Source organism: Sphaerulina musiva, assembly GCF_000320565.1.
Source record: "Sphaerulina musiva SO2202 unplaced genomic scaffold SEPMUscaffold_11, whole genome shotgun sequence".
NCBI classification, from domain to species: Eukaryota; Fungi; Ascomycota; class Dothideomycetes; order Mycosphaerellales; family Mycosphaerellaceae; genus Sphaerulina; species Sphaerulina musiva.
In genome coordinates, this window is record NW_016017393.1 from 1,250,206 (window position 1) to 1,271,174 (window position 20,969).

The window sequence follows — 20,969 nt, forward strand, 5'->3', positions numbered from 1 at the left end:
CGGCAAGGGGAAGTGAAAAGAAGGACGAGGTAGAGTGGAAGTGATTAAGGTATTCACACGGGCATTGCAGCGGTCGAGGGGAAGGTAAGGTATCTATCATCCATCTCCTTCCATCTCCTTCCATCGTCTCCTTGTATACATCCAGTCCCAACCAGATGGATGCCTGCCTGGACGGGACGGTCAATCAATTGGCCGCAACGCGTTATCTACCTACATAACATAGGAATCAAGCGGTGGGTCCATCCAGCATAGGTACATGCACAGAGGTATAGACTATAGTACATACATATGTACCTTGGTCTGTTTATCTGCTGCCTCCTCACTCTCACTTCACCTCACCTTCGACATCTCCTCACATCACCTTCACTGGTCAACCACCAACGGATACCAAAGGCCTCGTCCGGCGCGGCACCTTCACTGACCGCCACTCGTCGCAGAGCGGCTGACCACCGCCATGAACGTCTTTGTCCAGAACTTGCCCGACAATGTCACCTACACCGAGGTCGAGAGGACCTTCGACCGCCCGCTGAGGCAGTGTGGCGTGAGGGACTTCCACATTGAGAAGCATCGCGGCAGAGGGAATGCCACCATCACCATCCTCGACGTGCGCGCCGGCCAGAACTTCTTGGCCACATATGGCACCATTCCCTCATACCGCGGTGGTAAGCCGGGCCTGCCATTGCGCTACAATAACCAGCAACTGCGAATCGTCAAGGACAAGAACGAGCCCAGTGATTTTGCCGTCCAGGCTTTGGTAGGTCTCGTTTTCTCTCTCGTTCTCTCTCGCTCGCTCTCACTCTCACGCTCGCTCTCTCTGTGCCCGCTGCCTCTGAGCAATGGCGCCGAGCCTTCGCTGACCTGGGACCGAACGACTCCAGGCATATGAGCAGAAGAATGAGCAGAAGAAGCAACACCACCCTCCACCTTCTGTCACTCAGTCTCAGGTGAGCCAAGTCAGGAATGAAATCACCTGCAATGTCCTCCAAGTCGGCAACTGGGAGTACGCCAAAGACGCACCATCACAAATCGATCCTAAGCTGGGCTTCACCTCCTATTTCGCAGACTATCGTCAAGGCCGTGTCATCTTTGGCCGTAGGGAAGCAAAGATCATCTTCGGCGACGTCCGCTCTATACAGCACCGCATCGATATCCCCTACCACGACTGTCGAGATATCATTCTAGGCACTTCAACCGAGCCAACCGTCAGCTTCACTCTCCATGTCGCTCCGAAGCTGTACGAGCTCGATGCGCTGCAGGAAAGGGACGATCTGAGTGCACTTCTCGCTCAGATGTCTGCAGCCAGTCTGAACCGGTCAATTCCACCAATGAGCTTCCAACACATCGGCAAGAAGTTTAGAGTGTCGTCAATCAACACTCGTCATGCTCAGGTGGTGGGACAGTGCTTTGTGTATCGGATCGCACTGCTGGATGGAAGCAAGCTTTCGCGCATCCGCGACCTCGTTTCGAGGAGTGGAAAGTGCACTGTTCTGGCCCTGAAGACAGGCGTCACCAATTCGAAAGAACCGATGGATAAATCCTTCACGCGCTTGAACCACGAACTCTCCGATCAAGGTCGATACGGCTCACGTCCATTTCAATTGCTGTATCAAGTGGATCGGCTGGCGCGCAATGGTTTCTTGCCTCCAGACAAGGTCCTTGCATTGCTGCCGATGATCTCGAGAATCCACAAGGCGCATGGCCTAGCGCAGACCGTTGCAGGGCTGCGGCTACTCTCTCGCAATTTGCCCCTTCCTGGACCCGATACAGAGGCCCAAGATTTCTCTCTCGAGTCACTCGAGGAGTTGCTAGAGGAATACGTCGCTTGCTACGATGCTTTTGCACCCGATAATCCGTACGAGCTGGCTAAGCGATACAGTCACATTAACCTCATCCACAGAGTGGTGGTGACACCTACGGGAATTCGCTTGGAGGGCCCCGAGCCTGAGCCGACCAACCGCGTGCTACGGCTCCATGCACAGAACACCGATAACTTTGTGCGAATGGTATTTCAAGATGAAGACGGAGGTCGAGTCAAGTTTGACTGGTCGAGCGACTACCAACGCATCTACCATGAACGATTCCAGGGCATTCTCGATAAGGGCATTACCATCGCAGGCAAGAGCTTCACGTTTCTGGGCTTCTCTCATTCGTCGCTGCGCAGTCAATCGTGCTGGTTCATGGCACCGTTCGTCAAGGCCGGATCGTTAATGTTTGCTGAGAAAGTCATCAAGGAACTCGGTAACTTTTCTGGGATTAGGACTCCAGCCAAGTGTGCGGCACGCATCGGCCAGAACTTTACCGTAAGTCGCAGGCAGAATCTGTGCCCTGAATCCCCCATCATTCCATGACAAGCTCTCATGAGATGAGTGGCGTTGTAGAGATACCTGCTTACTCTCCATACTAGGATACCAATACGAGTGTCAGACTGCAGAGAGATCAAGTCTTTGAACTTGCGGAAGTCGTGCGAAACGGGCACGACTTTGCGGATGGCGCAGGCACCATATCAAAAGGTCTCCTCGAAGAGGTCTGGAAGGTATATGGCACGAAGCGAATGCTGAAGCCCACTGCGTTACAAATCCGCTTTCAGGGTGCGAAAGGCATGGTTGCTCAGGATACTCGACTCCCGGGCAAGCGTCTGATGCTTCGAAACAACATGAGGAAGTACCTGACGGGGGCGGACGACCACATGGATCTCGAGATTTGCGGTGCTGCTTTCCGACCCCTCCCCATGATTCTCAACCGTGGGTTCATCAAGATTCTCGAAGATCTGGCAGTGCCCGAGCAGTCCTTCATCAATTTGCAGAATAAAGCCATGGAGAGATTGAGAATGATGACTCAATCCGCGATCAACACGGGCACGTTGCTCGACGAAGTGCACACCAGCAAGGCCAGCGGCTTGCCCTCCCTCATTCGATATCTCGGACAGATCGGGCTGGACTATCATCACGACGACTTTCTGTACGCTGCTGTCGAGCTTGCAGTCATTTCCGAGCTGCGGGATATCAAGCACCGAGGACGCATTCCGGTTCCGAAGGGCGTGACCCTGTTCGGCGTTCCAGACGAGACTGGCTACTTGAAAGAGGGTGAGATCTTCGTCATCACCGAGAGAGGTCCCACTGGCGGGAAAGAGATTCTGGTTCGGGATAAAGTGATCATCACCCGGTCGCCAGCGCTACACCCCGGAGATATTCAGCTCGCCAAAGCCGTGGATGTTCCTCCCGGCAATTCGAATCGACAGCTTTCCAACGTCGTCGTATTCAGCAAGTGGGGACAACGAGACTTGCCCAGCAAGCTCTCCGGGGGCGATTTGGATGGAGACCTCTACAACGTCATCTGGGATGAAACCCTGATCCCCTGGATGATTTATGCACCCGCACAGTACCCTCGAGTGCCGCCGGTAGAATTACCGCGCGACGTGACGCGCAAGGATATGAGCGACTTCTTCGTGACCTGTGAGTCCACTCCAGATGAGACCATGTACCTTCACTGACCAATTCTACCTTTAGTCATGGAGAACGACAAGCTTGGTTTGATAGCCAATCAACATCTGCAGCTGGCGGATCAGCGTCCCATGGGCACTCTCGACCCAGATTGCATCAAATTGGCGGTAAGAAAAGAAAATCGCGTGAAATAATTCCACTCTTTGCGCGCAAGAGCCAGAGTGTCGTGCTTGAACATAGACTTTGACATCCACTGACCTGCGGTGACCTCTAGGCCTTGGCCTCCACTGCTGTAGACTATAGCAAGACTGGCATTCCGGCCAACATGGGTACCGCGCCGAGGCCCGCCAAATTTAAGCCTGACTATATGGCTCCCAATCCGCGAGTGGTGTTCTCGCAGGAGGGGCTCCTGGATCTCGAGGACGAAGATTTCGCGCCTGACGAAGCGTTCGATACCATCGACGCCGAGCGCCGGCCGATGCGTTACTACGAGAGTCAAAAAGTCCTTGGCATCCTATACCGAAGCATCGACGAGCGACAGTTTCTCGCCGATATGCAACGCGGTCATCGCCTTGCAGTCACTGCCCACTCTCGGCATGATTTGATGCCCGAGCTTCTGCAATATGTCGTACACACTGCCACGGTCACTTACGGAGGCAATCTGTACAAACATCACAAAGAATTTGCACGACAGATCCGCAACAGGTACTTAACTCATCTCGGGCTCCTGCGTATGTGTCGCGCTAATATGTTGCAGCTTTGAGGAGAGCATGACGAATCTCATGTACGACTGCGAGCCGACGCCACACAAACCCCTTTCCGAAACCGAAGTCTTCGCAGGCCAAATTCTAGGTCGCCAGAATGGCCCCGATGGCAAAATGCTTCGCGAGCTAAGTGAAGTGATGCGCGGACGTTTCGAGAAAATTGTGGAATATTGCAACATGCGCATCACGTACGGTGACGATCAAATGGAAGAAGTAGATGATCTCGACGACCTCTACGGCGCAGAGTACAGCAATCGAGAAGTCGAAGCCCTTCCACGTGCCATTGCATGTTTGGAGGTCGCTGTCCGTGAGCCTGGCTACAAGGATCCTTGGGTGGGAGAATTGGTGAGTTTCAAATACATTGCTGCTGCTGCTGCATTGAAGGAGTTGGATCGTTATCGGGTTACCACGTATGCTAGTTATGCGGGCTTGCCACCTCTGGCGAGCTTGTGAGAGATGGGGGATAGGCAGTGAGCAGCGATGGATGGATGACAGGAGAACTTTCTTTCGGAGCCCAAACGAAGTAGCATGGAGTTTGTTGTCGGGTAGTTTCAACGATTGTGAAGTGACGAATGGAATGGAAAATTTCACCTACCTTACGAAGGATTCTCAAAGTGCTAGCCACAGTCACCTACCTTCTTCTTCTTTTTCACATTTCTCGCTACGTATTCTGTAACAAGAGAAGAAAGAAGGAGGAGGTCTTGCTATCCCCCCCATCTCTTCAAAGCCTACTAGGTTAGATACATCATGTACTTGGATATGTCAGATTTTATCAAAAGATCTCTCCTAACGAACGTACAATATTTCTAATATGTGGTAAGGTAGGGAAACATGCCAGTTAAATCCGGGCCGTAGCCTACCTTACCTTACCTACCTACCATTCTCAATGGATAATAGGTCTACTTCCTTCGATACTATAAAGCTAGATTGGACATCGACCTATTTATCTATCGCTGATGCTCTGCCTCTTCTTTACCTATTATCACCGTGAAGCCCTCTCTCCTACCACCGTCCTCGAGTGGACGATCGGATAGGCCCGGCTCACGGTAGGTCGCGGCGTGGCTCCGCGGTGAAAGGGATAGGATAGGTGGAGGTCCGGAAGGACGCGGAGATGCCCGTAGGTGGCAGGAATGGTGATATCAGAAGACAAAGCGCACTATAGGGTAACGACATCAATCATAGTAGAGTGGGTATCCGTACGTCTACGTCCTGATCATGTCCGTCCTCTCCTCCGTCCTGAAAAGAAGAAAACCACCCCATATAGCCACCCGCCGGGAGTGGTACGGCCCTCCCGGGCCGTCCGGCTCTCGGCTCTGCCCCAACGCCCTACGTAAAAGAAACACGCCCAGCCGCTCAATACTATATAAGGATCTAGAAGAGCAGATTTCCCATTAAAACAGTAGCAAGAGTTGAGATTTGGAGCACTCGATTCCATACTCTGCATGATCAAGAAGCGCGGCACGAAGCTTGCCGATGAAAGCGACTGGATGGAGCTTGAATGCCTACCAGCTGAATGTGGTGCTGTGCAAGCAAGCTTCAGAGCTCCGCGAGGCTGCTCTGGGGTGTTGGGTGGAGGAAGTTTAACATGGTGGAGGAAATATGGTACATCGGTGTTGTTCGCAATATCGTGAAATGACTTCGGGGCTTTGAGCGTCCCTGTTGGGAGATCTTGCCTTTGAGTCCTACGTATCCGAATCAAAGGCGATGCTCGATTGCCCGGAGCAACATCCCCTCTACCGTTTTGCAAAAGGGTCAGGATCGTCGCTCGTAATGAATAGAAGACATTTTTTCGCTCAGCAAAGTCATTGCATCGCTCACGCAACTTTGATATGCAAGGCTGTCGTTCGCGGTGGATAGCACATTCCTGGGTCGAAGTTGATGCACAGCATCGGACATCACAAATCCAATTTACCCTTCATCTGGGTCATGCCCTGCACGCGCTCATGCTCCTCCTCCCCCAGACCCGAGTTTGATTGTCTTTGCTTCATCAATTTCTCCTCATCAACAATCAACCTCGCTACATTCTTCCCCATCAACGCATTAGTCTCCATGGTGCTGATGAAACTATCCATGCCACCCGTATACCAGATACCATCCTTCAACTTCGTGCTCTCAAACGTCATTCTCGGATACTCGTAAGGATATGAATTCCATACTTTGCGATACAGCCACGTGATGTCTTCACTATTGCGATTAGGATTGCTGTCCTCGGGTTTGATTCCAAGCAAAGCTTCCAGCCAAGCACTCGTCGGCGATTCTGGGGAGAATATTTTGTATAAGTATTCATCCGCGCCGGTTTTGGGGTTGACGATGGACCGGAGGAGAGAGATGCTGAAGAAACCTGGTTTGCCCACACTCTCCTGGCCGGATCCGGCGGGTTCACCATCGGGAAGGCTTGTGAGGACGACTTGAGGGACGGCTTTATCTGGTGGGAGGTTGAAGAAGGTGGGACTGAGAAGGTGCGGGCTGGTGAAGAGGGTGACGTGTAGTTCCACGTAAGGAATGGGATCGGGTTTATGGAAAGCATGCTTTTCGTCGAGCATTGATGAGGTGATGTTTGTATATTGGTATGGCCCTGCAATGATTATGTGGTCGCCTCTCCAGACTTGTTGGGAAGAGGTGGAGATGGCGTGGCCGCCGACATCTAGCTCAATGATTTCCGAGACGCGCTCGCCCAGAAGAACGTGTGCACCACTCGCTTCGATCATGTTTTGAAATATGCGCCAATTTCCTCCTTCAACAGCCACGGCTCCATCAGTAGCCATGCACACCATAGCCTCCAGTCCATGTATAAACTCCAAATTTTGGGCATAATTCACTCTGGTACTCGCCTGCACAATCTCCCTCCCGAAAGCTCCCTTGATTCCGTTCTCTCTCATGTATTGCTCGCCCGTGGCGGCAGTCACAGCCGTCAGACCCACAGCCTGAGCTGCAGCGGTGAGGCCTGCAGTGAAGGGGAAAATGGGCTCCTCGTACATTCTCATGAACTTGCCCACCACAGTCTTCATCAATCTCTGCGTCTTGACCGGTGCGAGTCCATATTTCCATAGCAGTTTCGCGACATCCCAGTATCCGTTCAAACTCCCATCTAGTTCCACGATGAATGACTCTCCGTCCCAGATTCCGAGGTCGCTACCTGTGTGGCCTTTGGGGTTGTCATCGCCGGACTTTATGGTAAGGTTGAAAGCGTCAACAGCATCTTTTAAAATCTTGTTGATGCTGACGAAGATGGATGCGCCGAGTTCGACAGAATATTCGTATTCGTCCTCGAGGTTGGAGACGAGGGCGCGGAGGTCGGCAAGGTCATCGTCGGTGAGGTCGTAGGCGTTGACGGTGGTGCTCCTACCGCCAATGTATGAATTCGCCTCGAAGATAGTGATATTGAGGGGAACGGAGGCATTGTGGGCGTATTGTGCGAGATAGTATGCTGCTGATGCTCCCGCGGCTCCGGCGCCTAGACCATGCATTAGATATGTCAACGCTGTGTGGATTAACAGCACGTGAGCGATATGTACCGATGATGGCCACCTCGACGGGCTTTTCCGATGTTACGTCCTGGTGGAGAGCAAGTGGTTGCTGGTCCCGCTGGAGTGCGGTGCTGAGGCTGACTGCCAGCAGCGAACATCCGGCAGTCGTGAACTTCATCGTGGCAAGGGGAAGATGATGCCAATGCCACTGCCACTGCTCGATAAGGGTCAAGTTGTTGTCACAGCGCCGCTATGGGCGGATGCAGTGTACTCGCTTCACATGACACACAGTAGAGAGTGCTGCAGAAGAGAAGCGAAGTCGAAAGAAAGCTGAGAGTTCGAGCGAGTCGTCGGGAGGTGCAGCTACTGACGCCATCAACGGAGGACGGACCGGAACGGGACGGGGCGAGTACGGTAAAACATGGACTGGGGCTATATGACCACCCCTGCTGCCTGCGACGGATCTTCAGCGCATGGATCTCAGACAGGGATGTTACATAAAGCGACGTCAGAGAGTTGGACGATGAGAAATGCACTCGAAACAAACATGAAGCTCATATTGGCCGAAACCATCGTCATCATCATCATCATCATCATCGTCAGGACACCGACAGAGTGCACCCAGAGACTAGGGTATGCCAACACACTCTGGGCAGGTTCGATACGACAAAAACACAATCGTAGGCATACACTCAAATCATCTCTTATTCGTAAATCGCTGTAAAAATGCTGGGTATCCGCTTGAAACCAAAAAGGGAAAAAAAAAGAAAAAAAAAAAAGCACATCGAATGCCCATCCGTCACGCAGCACACTCATAGGACAGCACGCCAATCTCCATGCGCGCGAAATCTCTCGCTCTCCCAACACTGCCTTTCTCCCCCCGTCTGCTGTGGAGGCTGAATGACTCCGTCTTCATGGCATGAGGGCCTGACTCGCATTCAAAACGACCGTTCCCCCATTGGCGAGACTGGCAACCGCCTCTCCGCCACCTTGTATGATCCGTCGTGCCAGTTCAGGAATGGGTTTAGTCACAGGCGTGGGCATCTTGTAGCTTCCAGTGGCATAGTAGGCGATTCGCGAGAGGACCTCGATGGCGGCTCGGGGTAGACAGTAATGAATCGCCGCGAGGCAGAGTGCTACCAGAGAGAGCAGGACGAGGTTGAAAGCAATCTTTTCTGCCGTGGACATGACGTATAGTCCAGTGTTGACTTCGTAGCGATAGTAAGCCAGCTGCAATTGGTAGTATGCTTCGGTGAAGATGTTGCTGTTCTTCGTTGGTCGGCGTGGAAATGTTGCTGGACTGTACGTCCCCATGGCTTCAGTTGCCCCTCGCGTACGTAGATGGTGGGGGGGAGTTTGCCGTGTACTGTATTTGCGCAAGTGGTGAAGATGGATCGTCGCTGCAGTCGTTTGCCTGGATGGGTATCCATCGATCAAAGAGGTGGTTTGCCTAATATATAACCTGTGCACGAGAGGCTCCACGCCATGGTCTCGTCTTCAAACTTGATCGGGTAGGCAGGTGATGCAATCGCACAAGACATGCTCCACAGCTTCAAGCGTCCACCACCAGGAACTTCGACGGTATAGTTGCCGGTTGGAGGAATTGTGACTAGCCTTGCCGAGACCGCCATGGCCGCGGAGGATGGAGCGGGGATGATAGGACAACATTGCACACGGGCACTTTGCGGCCCTTCCGATCATGGTGAACATGATGATCTGCATTGGCGGAGATATGCAGGCATGTCGGGTGTTACGTCCGTTGTCACAAGAGCGCTATGGCTATCAGAGTTTCCTCGTCACATCTGCGACAGATGTGACATCGGATAGACTGACTCATAATGCTGCTGCTGCAGCAGAGTATATAACAAACCTGAGGGTTCGACTAGATGATCAGGGTTGGGTCTTGGGATCGGTGGTGGAAGAGGAGAAAAGTATATAGGCTCTGCGACAACTTGGTAGTAAAAAAGTTTCAGGTTACCTCCTACCTTGTGCCCAGTCTTCTTTAGTAACGGTTTGAAGGTTTTCGTAGATCTAGGAAATACGTCCGCGTAGGAGTAGTGAATTACTATCGCTGTCTTCTTAGCAATCGTCGCCAACTTGACAGGTTTCCCCCGCACTTCGCTACTCGCTACGCTCTACCTCCATCTAGAAACGAGCACGTTGTCGTTGCTCCGCTAGGTTAGTCAACGCACAGATAAGGCATACACTCGCCAAAGCACCTCACGAGACGCGCTTTTTTGGCCGCTTTAAGCTTTAAGCTTTCGCTTCCCTAACTTCCCCTCCTACTTCTCTTCTCCTATAAGGACTTTTAGGCTTTCCCCCAAGACATTTATGCATTATTCCAATAGATTTATGCATTGTCCTGCACAAAGCTGCGCCCAAAGTAATTATCGCCTATCGCCGACCTATCTACTCACAGAAACTGTAGAATCGACACTGGCGCGACGACGGCTATGCCGACGGTAAAAATACTGTCGCGTAAAAAGCGTCAAACTGGTCAAAGGAGACGGGGCCTTAACCTAGGAGGTATTTGGATGTGCATGCTCTTTCTCGGTCGGGAGGGAGGTGATGTCGTTGCTTCACTAGCTCAAAGGGGGGTATAGTTCAGTGCCATCGCAGAATGTTATTTCTTTTTCGGGGCCGACGGGAGTCTCAAGCGGGAGGACACTACCAACTCTGCGTATACCCAATATTACCGAGTACTACATGTACTGTTGACTCTTGGCGGCGTGGTGCTCATCGTCTTCATTCCAATACAGTATCATACCCGCTTAGCTCCTTATGACTCTACCTACTGCACCTCGCCGTCTACCCCTCCTTCGTCCCGATCCTCTTGGCACACTCACTGAAGTGCTTTTTCCGGACCTTCTTGGCTCAACTGGTGCTATCCTCGTCTCAATAGACATGGCCTTTTTTCTCGCTATTTCCGCAATCCTCGCACTGCGGCGTAGAGGCTTGAGCGGTCGTGAAGAATCGCCTGAAGGAATCTTGCTTACTCCCAGCCCTGGGGTCGTCTTTGTTTCTGTCGCTAGTTGCGCAATCCTCGCACTGCGGCGCAGAGGCTTGAGCGGTCGTGAAGAATCGCCTGAAGGGGCCTTGCTGGTTTCCAGTCCTGGGGTGGTCCTTGTTTCTGTTGCTGGTCTTGCCGTTACTGAAGGGGATGCATTAGGTGCTGAAGAACTAGCCACGATCTCTTCGGGACTGGCTTTATGTCTCTTGGATACTGGTTCATTATTGAACGAGCTGCGTCGGCGCTTGTGTGATTGGGGTATTAGCGAAGAGGAAATTGATGGTGCTCCCTGGACTGAATCCGACTGCTTGTCGCCTACAGCATGCGTGCCCAGGTATTCCTGAGAATGCTGTCCTTCAATGGTTTCTGGGAGTCTCTGGATACGATCTGGGTCGTTCTCGGCGTTGTCGGGTGAGTTCAGCTCGAGCTCAATAGTTGGGATTTGGCGAACAATCCACCGTAGTAATGCACTATGACGGCGTGCTTCATCTTTCTGATAAAAATATTCCCTCATCGGCGAAAGAAATTCGGTGATAGCTTCGTTTCGCGTCTTGATCGACTCAAGGCTTCCCCTGGCGGCATCTAGCGTAGCTTGTTCTGCTGATAGGCGTTGTCGAAGTTTTGTTGTAGAGCCATCTGATCTAGCAATAATACTCTCGGTCGAAGACACAGCTGCCGTCGCCGATTGTACCGCCTTCTCTGCCCTCTCTTCTTCGTTGGCATGCTGAAAGCTAGTGTTGACATCGCATATAACATCATACGTCTCCTCCGGCCGTAAGAGGTTGGAGTCAACTAGCTTTTTCCAGCCTCTATCGTGCCGTCGCTGGGAACGTTTAACGAAAGTTGCTGCATAGTCATAAAACCGGTACTCGTAGCCGAGATACTCGATCCAGGTAGTCAGCTTGTCTTGCCGGTCTAGATTACGTTCGAGCTGGAATTGCCGAGTGAATCCATACTTGGATAGTCGTCTCGTTAACCTCTCTGCATATTTTTTGAAGTCCCATTGTCCGTCAATAGAACCATAATGGTCCACGTAAGTTTCCAAGCCGCCGGTGTAGCTTGCCGCTGCCCACAGGACCGGTTCACTCTGGACTCCTCGCTCTCTAATTATCTTCTGGACGTTGCGGAAAACTCTCCATTTCGATAGGTGGCCTGCACAGATGCAGGTGCGTTCAGATTTGTCGGACTCATACACTCTCCAGTAATAGACAATGTCACCATACTCTTCATGCTCGAGGTACTGTTCCGGATTCCAGAGGAAGCTTTCGAGAAGATGGAAGGGATATGGAGGGTGGGCGCCATCATTAACAAGAATATGGTAGGATTCCGTCTCGACGCGTAGGCACTCAGCATCTACTTCTTCTTGAGGTAGAGACGACGGGGTGCTAGCAGGTGAGGGCGAATTGCGGAACAGATCAGGGGTGGTGGTAGGGACGGATTGGAGTAGAGCGTTGACTTGGTCGAGATCGAGGGTGCATGATTCGCGTGAACGCTCTTTTTTGTCTCTACTCTTCACTATTAGCTAGGTAAGGAGGGCATAAGTGGCAGAGACCAGGCGAGCGGTTACCTCAGCCTCTGAATGAATTCAGGCGTGATGTTTTTCGGGTCTTGTACCATCACGGTTCTTGAAACGACATCAGCATGGCAAGAAGGCGAACAAAGGGATTGCAAGGGCTGCCTCTCACAGTCCGTTCTCTTCCAAGTGCCGGTCGAGTTCTTCTTCCGTGTAGAGCTCGACTTCTCGCGCAAGTGGCATTCTTGCTTCCACGGTCCTGTCCTGGTCGACCATCATGTCACGTTGCCGGATGATGGAGTAGTAGTACTCAGGTACCTACATGTAGTGTCGAGGTCTCTGGAAAAAGTCCCGTCGCAAGTTGCAGCGCGGTGTTTGGACCCTCAAACTTCAAACTGGAGGTAGTCTACGGCTCTACGCGGAACGAACCGTTACGATGGATGACTCAGCGGGCGCTTCCACGACCGGTGAGAAATCCATGCATTTCGAACACATGCAGTGGAGAATGGAGATTGAGCGAGACGCCGCCCATTCTGCTCAGTGCTCGCTTCGCTTGCATGGCATGGCATGGATAATAATACCTAGGCGGCTACCAGGCACACTGCAGATACAGGTAGCCGCATGGTTGGACACCGTCGTCTCCCGCCAGCAGCATCTCCAGCGTATCGCCTCAGCAGTCGCCTCAGGAAGCGCCTTCACGGCTTCAACTCCAGGTGGCTCCCGTCTCGTAGGCCCGTATGGACTCCCGTCTCGCAGCGTGGTTGGAATCCCGTCTCGTAGGATTCTCGGCTCGAAGGATTTCCGCCTCATGGGATTCCCGTCTTCCGTCTCGTAGGATTGATCAAAAAGGGCCAAAAGGGATAAAAAGGGCATTGCGCTTCCCACTTGGGTCAGGTACCTAAGGCTTGCTTTTCATTCTGGATTCCATCTCTTCCACTCCCGTCAACACTTCCAGTTACCTTATCCCGTCTTGATCATGGAAGACGTGATTGCATGCTTGTATCCCCATGAGGACGCCACTGACCAGAACTATGCAAAAGTTGCAGTTGACAAGGTGGAGAACAGATCGCGAAGAGTAGCTGCACAAGCACCTGCAGCTTTACTTGACCTGCCGGGCCGCACCACCCGCGAATCGACAGTTTCGTTCTATGACGAAAGCGAGGAGTCGGATTCAGAACCTCCCAACATTGAAGGACTGCAATTGACTTTCACTCTCGGCCCGAAGGCAGCGCCCGGATTTTGGCTAGGAACGGCTGAAGGTTGCGATATCGTCCTTCCATCATCATTACCAAGCATTAGCCGCCACCACTGCTTCTTGAGCTTCGACGAGGAAGGACGATTGATCGTGCGGGACCATTCAAAACACGGGACCATTGTTGAATACGACGGCAAAGGAAAGGAGAGGCGCCGCAACTTCACTTGGATTATTGGCGGACACATAGGCCCGGACAACACAAAGAAAATTGTTATCGAGCTCAACACAAAGCTGCGATTTCGAATTTTGGTCTCAAAACCTTCATTTCCGACGACATACTCCGACAACGTAAAGATGTTTCGGGCCAATTTTGCTGCGGAGACAAGCCTGCCTTTAGGGGCACTTGGTATTCAGAGCAATGCTTCAACAGCAGCTTCCAGTGGAACATCGAGCCCTACCGGAGACCACATCTTTCTTGGCGAAAAGAAACTTGGAAGCGGATCCTTCGCAACAGTGTTCCGCGTCTGGGACGTCAGTACCGGCGCCGAATTCGCTTCCAAGAGGTTTAATGACGATCAGACGTCCGAGTGGCAGAGGGAGAAATCGGTCATGGAATTGATCTCGCATGTGAGTACAGCATTTACTACAGGACCTTCTCTTTCTATCCACTGATGTCTATTCAGAAGCATATTGTCCCCCTGCATTGCGCATTGCAGAAGCCGATTCTCCAATTAGTTCTGGAATACCAACCTCTTGGAGCTCTTTCCGAGCAGCTCCATATCTCCAGAAATGAGGTTATCATAATCCTACAACAAGGCCTCTCGGCTTTGACATACCTTCACGGACGTACTCCGCCAATCGCACATCGAGATATCAAACCCGCCAATATTCTCGTCTACACTCGAAACCCTCTCCTAATCAAACTCGGAGACTTTGGCCTATCCAAAGCAAACCAAAACTTCAAAACGCATTGCGGAACTCACAGGTATATGGCTCCCGAGATCTTTACGTCAGAAACAAGGCAACTGCGCCAGTATTCATGCGCAGTTGATATTTGGTCGTTTGGCTTAGTTATCCTCGAGTACGCCTATGGATCTCCACCAAGATGCAGAGAATTGTCTTGGTTGGGGAGGATAGTCAAGCATCTGAACGAGTGCCACGAAAGTGAACCTGATGGCTTGACTGATCTCTTGTTAGACATGCTCGTCATTGATCCAAAGGAGCGAATATCGGCTGCAGAGTGCCTAGCAAGAGCATTGCGGCTGCCTGTAGACGTGGATCTACCCTCGACACCCAGGCCCGTCCAGCCATATGCAGCCATCGCACAGTCTATCGAAGAGACCTCTACCTTAAAACCGAACCAGCGCTCCATGGTCTCTGTATTTGCCAATCAGGCGCCACAAGCGACAAGAGGACCTGTCGGCATCAGCCAACGAGAACGCGCCATGACTCCGAGACCATTTACTGTTTAACACAACCACGGGAGGGCGAAGTACTGGAGGGCTTAGAGAGTTGGTCGACTGCGACCCAAGGCAGGAGAGGCGTTACGTATCCTTCCGGTGTGCAGGATGCAACCAATATCTCTGGCTGTACGATCCCGACGTAGTCCTAACCACCTCTCTTTGATCAAGCTCGCACATGTGGAAAAATCATCGTCGACGGGGAGAGGGAACGAAGAACTCGCTGAGTAGCAACATTTTGTACAAGATGCTCTGGGCTCTCACGTGCGAAGGGGTAGTAGTTGCTTGCAATTTCGGAATTTATGTAGTTAGGTATAGAGGAGGTACTAGGTAGGTAGGTAGGTAGGTAGGTAGGTGTTGGGGCTATTGTGTTAACGGAAAGATATAACGGCAGATTATCAGACAGATCCCCCCAAATCAAAGACTATTCCACAATCCACTCATCCCCACGAACATGGCTCCGAACAAACGAAATGACCTGAGTGATGGGAAAGCAGTCGTGTGCATTGGGGGGCTCGCATCAGGATTGGATTGTGTGCGGTCGTCTCTCGCGCAGACGCACCTGCATAAGCGCGCGTAATTTCGCGCTAGGGCTCCGCTTCCGTGCCAATTGGCGTCTCGCTGCAGTCAGCGCTTAATAGTCTTTTGATCAAATCGCGTTGCCCGTCGGGCCGCTGCCGGCATTGACGCCGCTCGGCTCGGGCCGGATAGGGATGACCGAGACTGCGATTTCTGTCACGATTTGTCAGGCACGTGCAGACGCGTCGCGGGAAAATAACAAGCGCGGATCACTGTTTACTCCACTCAAGCACGGTAAACAAAAGAGCAGAAGCTGTTTCTGTACTGACTGCGCAACACCACAACACGCCACGGACACTCATGGCAGACTCACCTGTGCGACCTTCGCGACGCGCGGCGACTCGCAGAAAAGTGGTGGTCGACGAGGAAGAGGAAGAAGGGTCAGACGGAGGACAGAGCGTGGTCAGCAGACGGGACGACGACGAGGAGGAGGACGAAGAATTCACGCCGGCACCGAAGACGAGCAGAGGATCTCCGAGACGAAAGACATTGGGTGATGCGACGACGCGGAGACGCACGGCAGCGCGACGTACGACGGTAGAATCGTCGATCGAGCCGTCGCATGTCTTCAGTCCACCGCCCGAGGATGGAACGGAGGAACCAGAGTCCCCTACCAAGAAGTCGCCTCCCAAGCGACGCAGTGTCAAGGATGCCCGCGCCCGAAAGAGCAGGGCGTCTCGTGTGTCCATCGCGACGGATTTGGAGGAAGATCGGCCGCCTCCACTACCGACGCCCCAAGCATCAGCCTCACCGGAGCCGCGCGACACTTCTTCGCGCCATGGAACTCCACTCACGGAGATGTCCATCAACGAACAGACTCCGCGTAAATCCTCGCAGCAAAGCAGTCCCCACGACGATGTAGAAATGACTGATGCGACCATGGACGAGAACGCTGCGACGCCGAAGGCTGTAAAGCGTCCCATGACGCCGTCCGAAGACGAAGATGCGAGCATGGTCTCGGTGCAGCAGCGAACTCCTGGACCAGACGCGACACAAATCGCGGTGAAGAAGATTGACCCGAGTTTGACGAAGCTGGAACGACCCATGGATATCGTGGTGAAAAGGAGAGCAATGGGAGTTCCTGCCTCGCAAGAGCCGGTAGAAGCGAAGCCGCGAATGACCATTACCTGGCTGACTTTGACAAACTTCAAGTCGTACGCGGGAGAACAGAGAGTTGGACCCTTTCATGCCTCGTTCTCCTCGGTGGTAGGGCCGAACGGATCAGGCAAGAGCAACGTGATTGACTCGCTGCTGTTTGTGTTTGGCTTCCGTGCAAGCAAGATGCGACAGGGCAAGATCTCTGCCCTGATCCATAACAGCGCCCAGTACCCTGATCTAGACTATTGCGAGGTCGAGGTGCATTTCCAGATGGTCATGGATCTGCCTGGAGGAGGATCGGAAGTCGTGCCTGATTCCCAGCTCGTGGTTTCCAGGCGGGCATTCAAGAACAACAGTAGCAAATACTACATCAACGGCAGAACGTCAGACTTCACAACAGTCACGACTTTGCTCAAGGGGAAAGGGATCGATCTGGATCACAAGCGTTTCTTGATCCTTCAAGGCGAGGTGGAGTCGATTGCGCAGATGAAGCCAAAGGCCGCAAACGAGCACGACGATGGCTTACTCGAGTACCTTGAGGACATTATAGGCACGTCAAAGTACAAGACTCCAATCGAGGAAGCTGCCGCAGAGACGGAAACCCTGAACGAAGTATGCTTGGAGAAGAGTACCCGTGTTCAACACGTTGAGAAGGAGAAGAATGGCCTGGAAGACAAAAAGGAAAAGGCGCTCGCATACCTCCGAGACGAGAATGATCTTGCTTCTAAGCAGTCAGCCCTCTACCAGATCTATATTGCCGAGTGCGGGGACAACATTCAAGTGTCTGAGGAAGCCATTGCCCAAGTCCAAGCAAAGCTCGATGAAGAACTCGGGAGACATCAAGAGGCTGAAGCCGAGATCAAGGCAGTAGAGAAACAACACCGAAATGAGTCTAAGATGTATGAAAAGATGCAAAAAGATACCGCTGGTCTCAAGAAACAAGTCGAGGACATTGAGAAGGCAGGCGTCAAAGTGGAGGAGAAGAAGAAGCATCTCAAGAACAAGGAGAAGAAGCTCGAAAAGATTCGTGAGACGTCCAAGTTTGAGATTGCTCAAGCGCAGAACTTGTCAAAGCAAGCTGCCGACGATGTGGAACGCTGGACAGGTGAAATAGAGAGTCTGGAGCAAGACATGCAAGCCGAAAACCAAGAGCTTGCCGAGATTCGTGAATCGCTAAAAGGCAAGACGCAGGGCATCAGCGACGAGATCGCAGCCAAGCAGAAGCAGCTTGAGCCGTGGTCAGCAAAGATCAACGAGAAGCAATCCTCGATCGCCGTCGCGCAGTCTGAGCTCGACATCCTGCGGGAACGGGAGAATGCGGGCGCAACAGCCATTGCAGATGTCCAAGCCAAGATCGCAAGCCTGCAAGAACAACGCGAGGCCAAGGCAACGGAGATGGACAGCTCGAAGTCGCAGATGAAAGCTGCCGAAAAAGATATAAAGGCGGCGCAAAAGCAACTCGATGGTGTACTGGCAAAAGAGCCCGGTCTGAAGTCCAAACTGTCTAATGCACGGTCGAAAGCAGACGAGGCTCGGGCGAGCCTGTCAGCGACGCAAAGCCAAGGTAATGTGCTTGCTGGTCTCACTCGCCTCAGGGATTCGGGTCGGGTCGATGGTTTTCATGGACGTCTCGGCAACCTGGGGACCATTGACTCCAAATACGATATAGCCATCTCGACTGCTTGTTCTGCCCTTGACAATATGGTCGTCGACACGGTCGAAGCTGCGCAGCAATGCATTGACTACCTTCGCAAAAACAATCTCGGACGCGCCAACTTCATCTGTCTCGACAAGTTGCCGAATCGAGATATGTCGCCCATCGAGACACCCGAAAACTGCTCGCGACTCTTTGATCTAGTCAAGCCTAAGCACGATCGCTTCCTTCCAGCTTTCTACAGCGTCCTGCAAAACACTCTGGTCGCCAAGGATTCGCAACAGGCTGATCGTGTCGCATACGGGGCAAAGAGGTGGCGAGTGGTCTCACTGGAAGGAAAGCTTATCGATAAGTCCGGTGTGATGACGGGTGGTGGCAACAAAGTGTCCAAGGGCGCCATGTCGTCCAAAGTTGCTGCTGACACGACGAAGGAGCAAGTGCAGAGGTACGAGGTCGACCGCGATACTCTTGAACAGGAGTATGCTACGCTACAGGAGGAGCAGAGTGCACTGGAGAGCCAGGTCAGGCAATTGCAGACCGAAGTACCTAGGCTAGAGACACACATGCAGAAGTTAGAACTGGAGCTCGGCAGCATTGACCGCAATATCGCGGACTCTGAGCATCGCATCTCGGAATTGTCAGGCGAACAACACAGTTCAAAGACCGACAAGAGCAAGACTGCCAGTCTTGAGAAGAGCATCAGCGCCATGCAGAAGGATGTGGAGAGGTTGCAACATGAGACAGAAGGTCTTGAAGCTGAGATCAAAGAGCTTCAAAACAAGATCATGGAAATTGGTGGTATCAAGCTACGAGGACAGAAAGCCAAGGTGGACAGCCTCAAAGAACAGATTGATCTCCTTAACGAGCGACTCAGTGCGGCAGAGATGTCGAAGACTAAAGCAGAAAAGGCACAGGTCAAGCACGAGAAGGCACTGGCTGATGCCGAGAAGGACTTGGAGAAGATCGCGTCGGAGCTCGAGAGTGTGGAACAGAGTGTTGAAAAGCAGAACAATGGCAACGCGGACTTGCTCCACCAATACGAAGAGATCAAGCTCGCGCTCGAGGAAAAGATGGACCAGCTCGATACGCTCAAAAAGCAGATGGAAGAAATGCAATCGGAGCTCAACGAGACGAGAGGCGCGGAGGTGGACATGCGCAACAGCCTGGAAGAGAGCCAGAAGCATCTTGCCACTAATCAGAAGCAGCACTCGTACTGGCTCGAGAAACTCAGCAAGCTCAGTGTGCAGAACGTGTCGGAGGACGGCGAAGAAAAGGAGCCCGAACCGGTCCCGGAATTGTCACGCGACGAGCTCGAAGACCTGGACAAGAACAGTCTCAAAGCTCAGATCGCGTCGCTGGAGGAGCGCACGAGCCAGGCGGTAGAGCTTTCGGTGCTAGCCGAGTATCGAAAACGTGTGCGTGAGTACAGCGACCGGCTGGAAGATCTCAACACCGCACTGGCAGCACGAGACGCGGCCAAGAAGCGAACCGACGACATGCGTCGACTACGTCTGGAAGGCTTCATGGAAGGTTTCTTCATCATCTCGCAGCGGCTGAAGGAAATGTACCAGATGATCACGATGGGCGGCAATGCTGAACTGGAATTGGTCGACTCTCTCGATCCATTCAGCGAAGGCATTCTATTCTCCGTCATGCCGCCGAAGAAGTCGTGGAAGAACATTGGCAACTTGTCCGGTGGTGAGAAGACACTTTCGTCCCTGGCGCTGGTGTTTGCGCTGCATCATTACAAGCCTACGCCGTTATATGTCATGGATGAGATTGATGCCGCGTTGGATTTTCGAAATGTGTCGATTGTGGCTGCGTATATCAAGGAACGGACGAAAAATGCCCAATTCATTGTCATTTCTCTGCGCAACAACATGTTTGAGTTGGCGAGTCGGCTGGTGGGGGTGTACAAGGTTAACCACATGGTGAGTATTTCCTCTTCTTCTTTTTTTCTCCACCAGACTCCTCCCTTCCCGTTTGACAGACGTCCAACCAAGCTTTTGATGGCTTTGCTGCAAGCGTATCCTTGCGCCGAAAAGTGACATTTTGCGGATATGACGGGCATTCGAATCCACGGCTGACACTGTTTTTTTCCTTTGTATCTACAGACCAAGAGTGTCACTGTGGAAAATCGCGACTACATTGACCCGCGACATCGGACGGTACAGCAACCTCCTCGAGTACATGAGGCTGCGACGCCGCAACCGGTCGCAGCTGAGGCGGCATAAATCTCATGCCTTGCTTGCTTTGGTGTGCCGCGGGTGAATGAATGATATGATACCTTATGCATGTACAGACAGACAAACAGGGCTCGGGAGAGAAGCTGGTGGCGTTATTTTTGTGGGGATCAAGGGTTGATGACATGTCCGAAAGAAAGAGGGCGGGCTGATGGGGTTAAACTTTTTTGGGGGGGGGGGGGGGGGTTGGCTGGCGCTCATCGGTTTCCTGCCCACGACCGACGGGCATACCAATGTTGGATTGATGAAGGTAGGCCAGGTAGGGTAGGCTAGGCACCTAGGTATTGGTGGAATGCAGTGAAGTTTTACGAATCCTAAATTCGGTTCTTACTTTTTCCTACGGGTTTTGATGTACTACTGGATGTGAACAACGTAGGAGTGAGAATGAAGAAAAGGAGGCACACCCCGCATGATTTTCCGAGCAGGAGGGGGAGAAGGGGGCGACGATATCTATAATACCTAAGGAAGGAAGGAAGGGAAGATATCGGCAAGTTCCCCTGAGTCACTGTTTTCATCACCCTAAGTAAGGAAGTCTCCCTTGAATCC

General features: G+C 52.4%; 6 protein-coding genes across 6 annotated transcripts; 3 read left to right on the plus strand and 3 right to left on the minus strand.

The window, feature by feature from the left end:
- The first annotated feature begins 369 nt into the window (after nt 1-369).
- Nucleotides 370-4,795, plus strand: SEPMUDRAFT_151926 (RdRP-domain-containing protein). The gene is made up of 6 exons (XM_016907130.1): nt 370-754; nt 879-2,300; nt 2,405-3,452; nt 3,507-3,607; nt 3,715-4,145; nt 4,198-4,795. The coding sequence occupies exons 1-6, from the start codon at nt 455-457 to the stop codon at nt 4,655-4,657; spliced, it is 3,762 nt and encodes a 1,253-aa protein (XP_016757210.1). The 5' UTR covers nt 370-454; the 3' UTR covers nt 4,658-4,795.
- Nucleotides 4,796-5,864: 1,069 nt separating this feature from the next.
- SEPMUDRAFT_151927 (Prenylcysteine oxidase) lies at nt 5,865-7,949 on the minus strand. Its single transcript, XM_016907131.1, has 2 exons — nt 7,720-7,949; nt 5,865-7,658 (listed from the first exon to the last, which is right to left on the minus strand). Exons 1-2 carry the CDS (start codon nt 7,847-7,849, stop codon nt 6,100-6,102), a joined length of 1,689 nt encoding a protein of 562 aa, XP_016757211.1. The 5' UTR covers nt 7,850-7,949; the 3' UTR covers nt 5,865-6,099.
- A 634-nt stretch (nt 7,950-8,583) lies between these two features.
- SEPMUDRAFT_111556 (uncharacterized protein) lies at nt 8,584-8,985 on the minus strand (the record flags this gene model as incomplete). The annotated part of the gene is made up of 1 exon (XM_016900921.1): nt 8,584-8,985. The coding sequence occupies one exon, from the start codon at nt 8,983-8,985 to the stop codon at nt 8,584-8,586; it is 402 nt and encodes a 133-aa protein (XP_016757212.1).
- A 1,385-nt stretch (nt 8,986-10,370) lies between these two features.
- On the minus strand, nt 10,371-12,537 carry SEPMUDRAFT_151928 (uncharacterized protein). The gene is made up of 3 exons (XM_016907132.1): nt 12,367-12,537; nt 12,249-12,305; nt 10,371-12,186 (listed from the first exon to the last, which is right to left on the minus strand). Exons 1-3 carry the CDS (start codon nt 12,471-12,473, stop codon nt 10,443-10,445), a joined length of 1,908 nt encoding a protein of 635 aa, XP_016757213.1. The 5' UTR covers nt 12,474-12,537; the 3' UTR covers nt 10,371-10,442.
- A 1-nt stretch (nt 12,538) lies between these two features.
- Nucleotides 12,539-13,000, plus strand: SEPMUDRAFT_151929 (uncharacterized protein; the record flags this gene model as incomplete). Its single annotated transcript, XM_016907133.1, has 1 exon — nt 12,539-13,000. A coding segment is annotated over exon 1 (369 nt), but the record flags the coding sequence as incomplete, so codon positions are not given.
- Nucleotides 13,001-13,123: 123 nt separating this feature from the next.
- Nucleotides 13,124-15,280, plus strand: SEPMUDRAFT_73576 (kinase-like protein). The gene is made up of 2 exons (XM_016910032.1): nt 13,124-14,016; nt 14,073-15,280. Exons 1-2 carry the CDS (start codon nt 13,171-13,173, stop codon nt 14,859-14,861), a joined length of 1,635 nt encoding a protein of 544 aa, XP_016757215.1. The 5' UTR covers nt 13,124-13,170; the 3' UTR covers nt 14,862-15,280.
- Nucleotides 15,281-20,969: the final 5,689 nt, after the last annotated feature.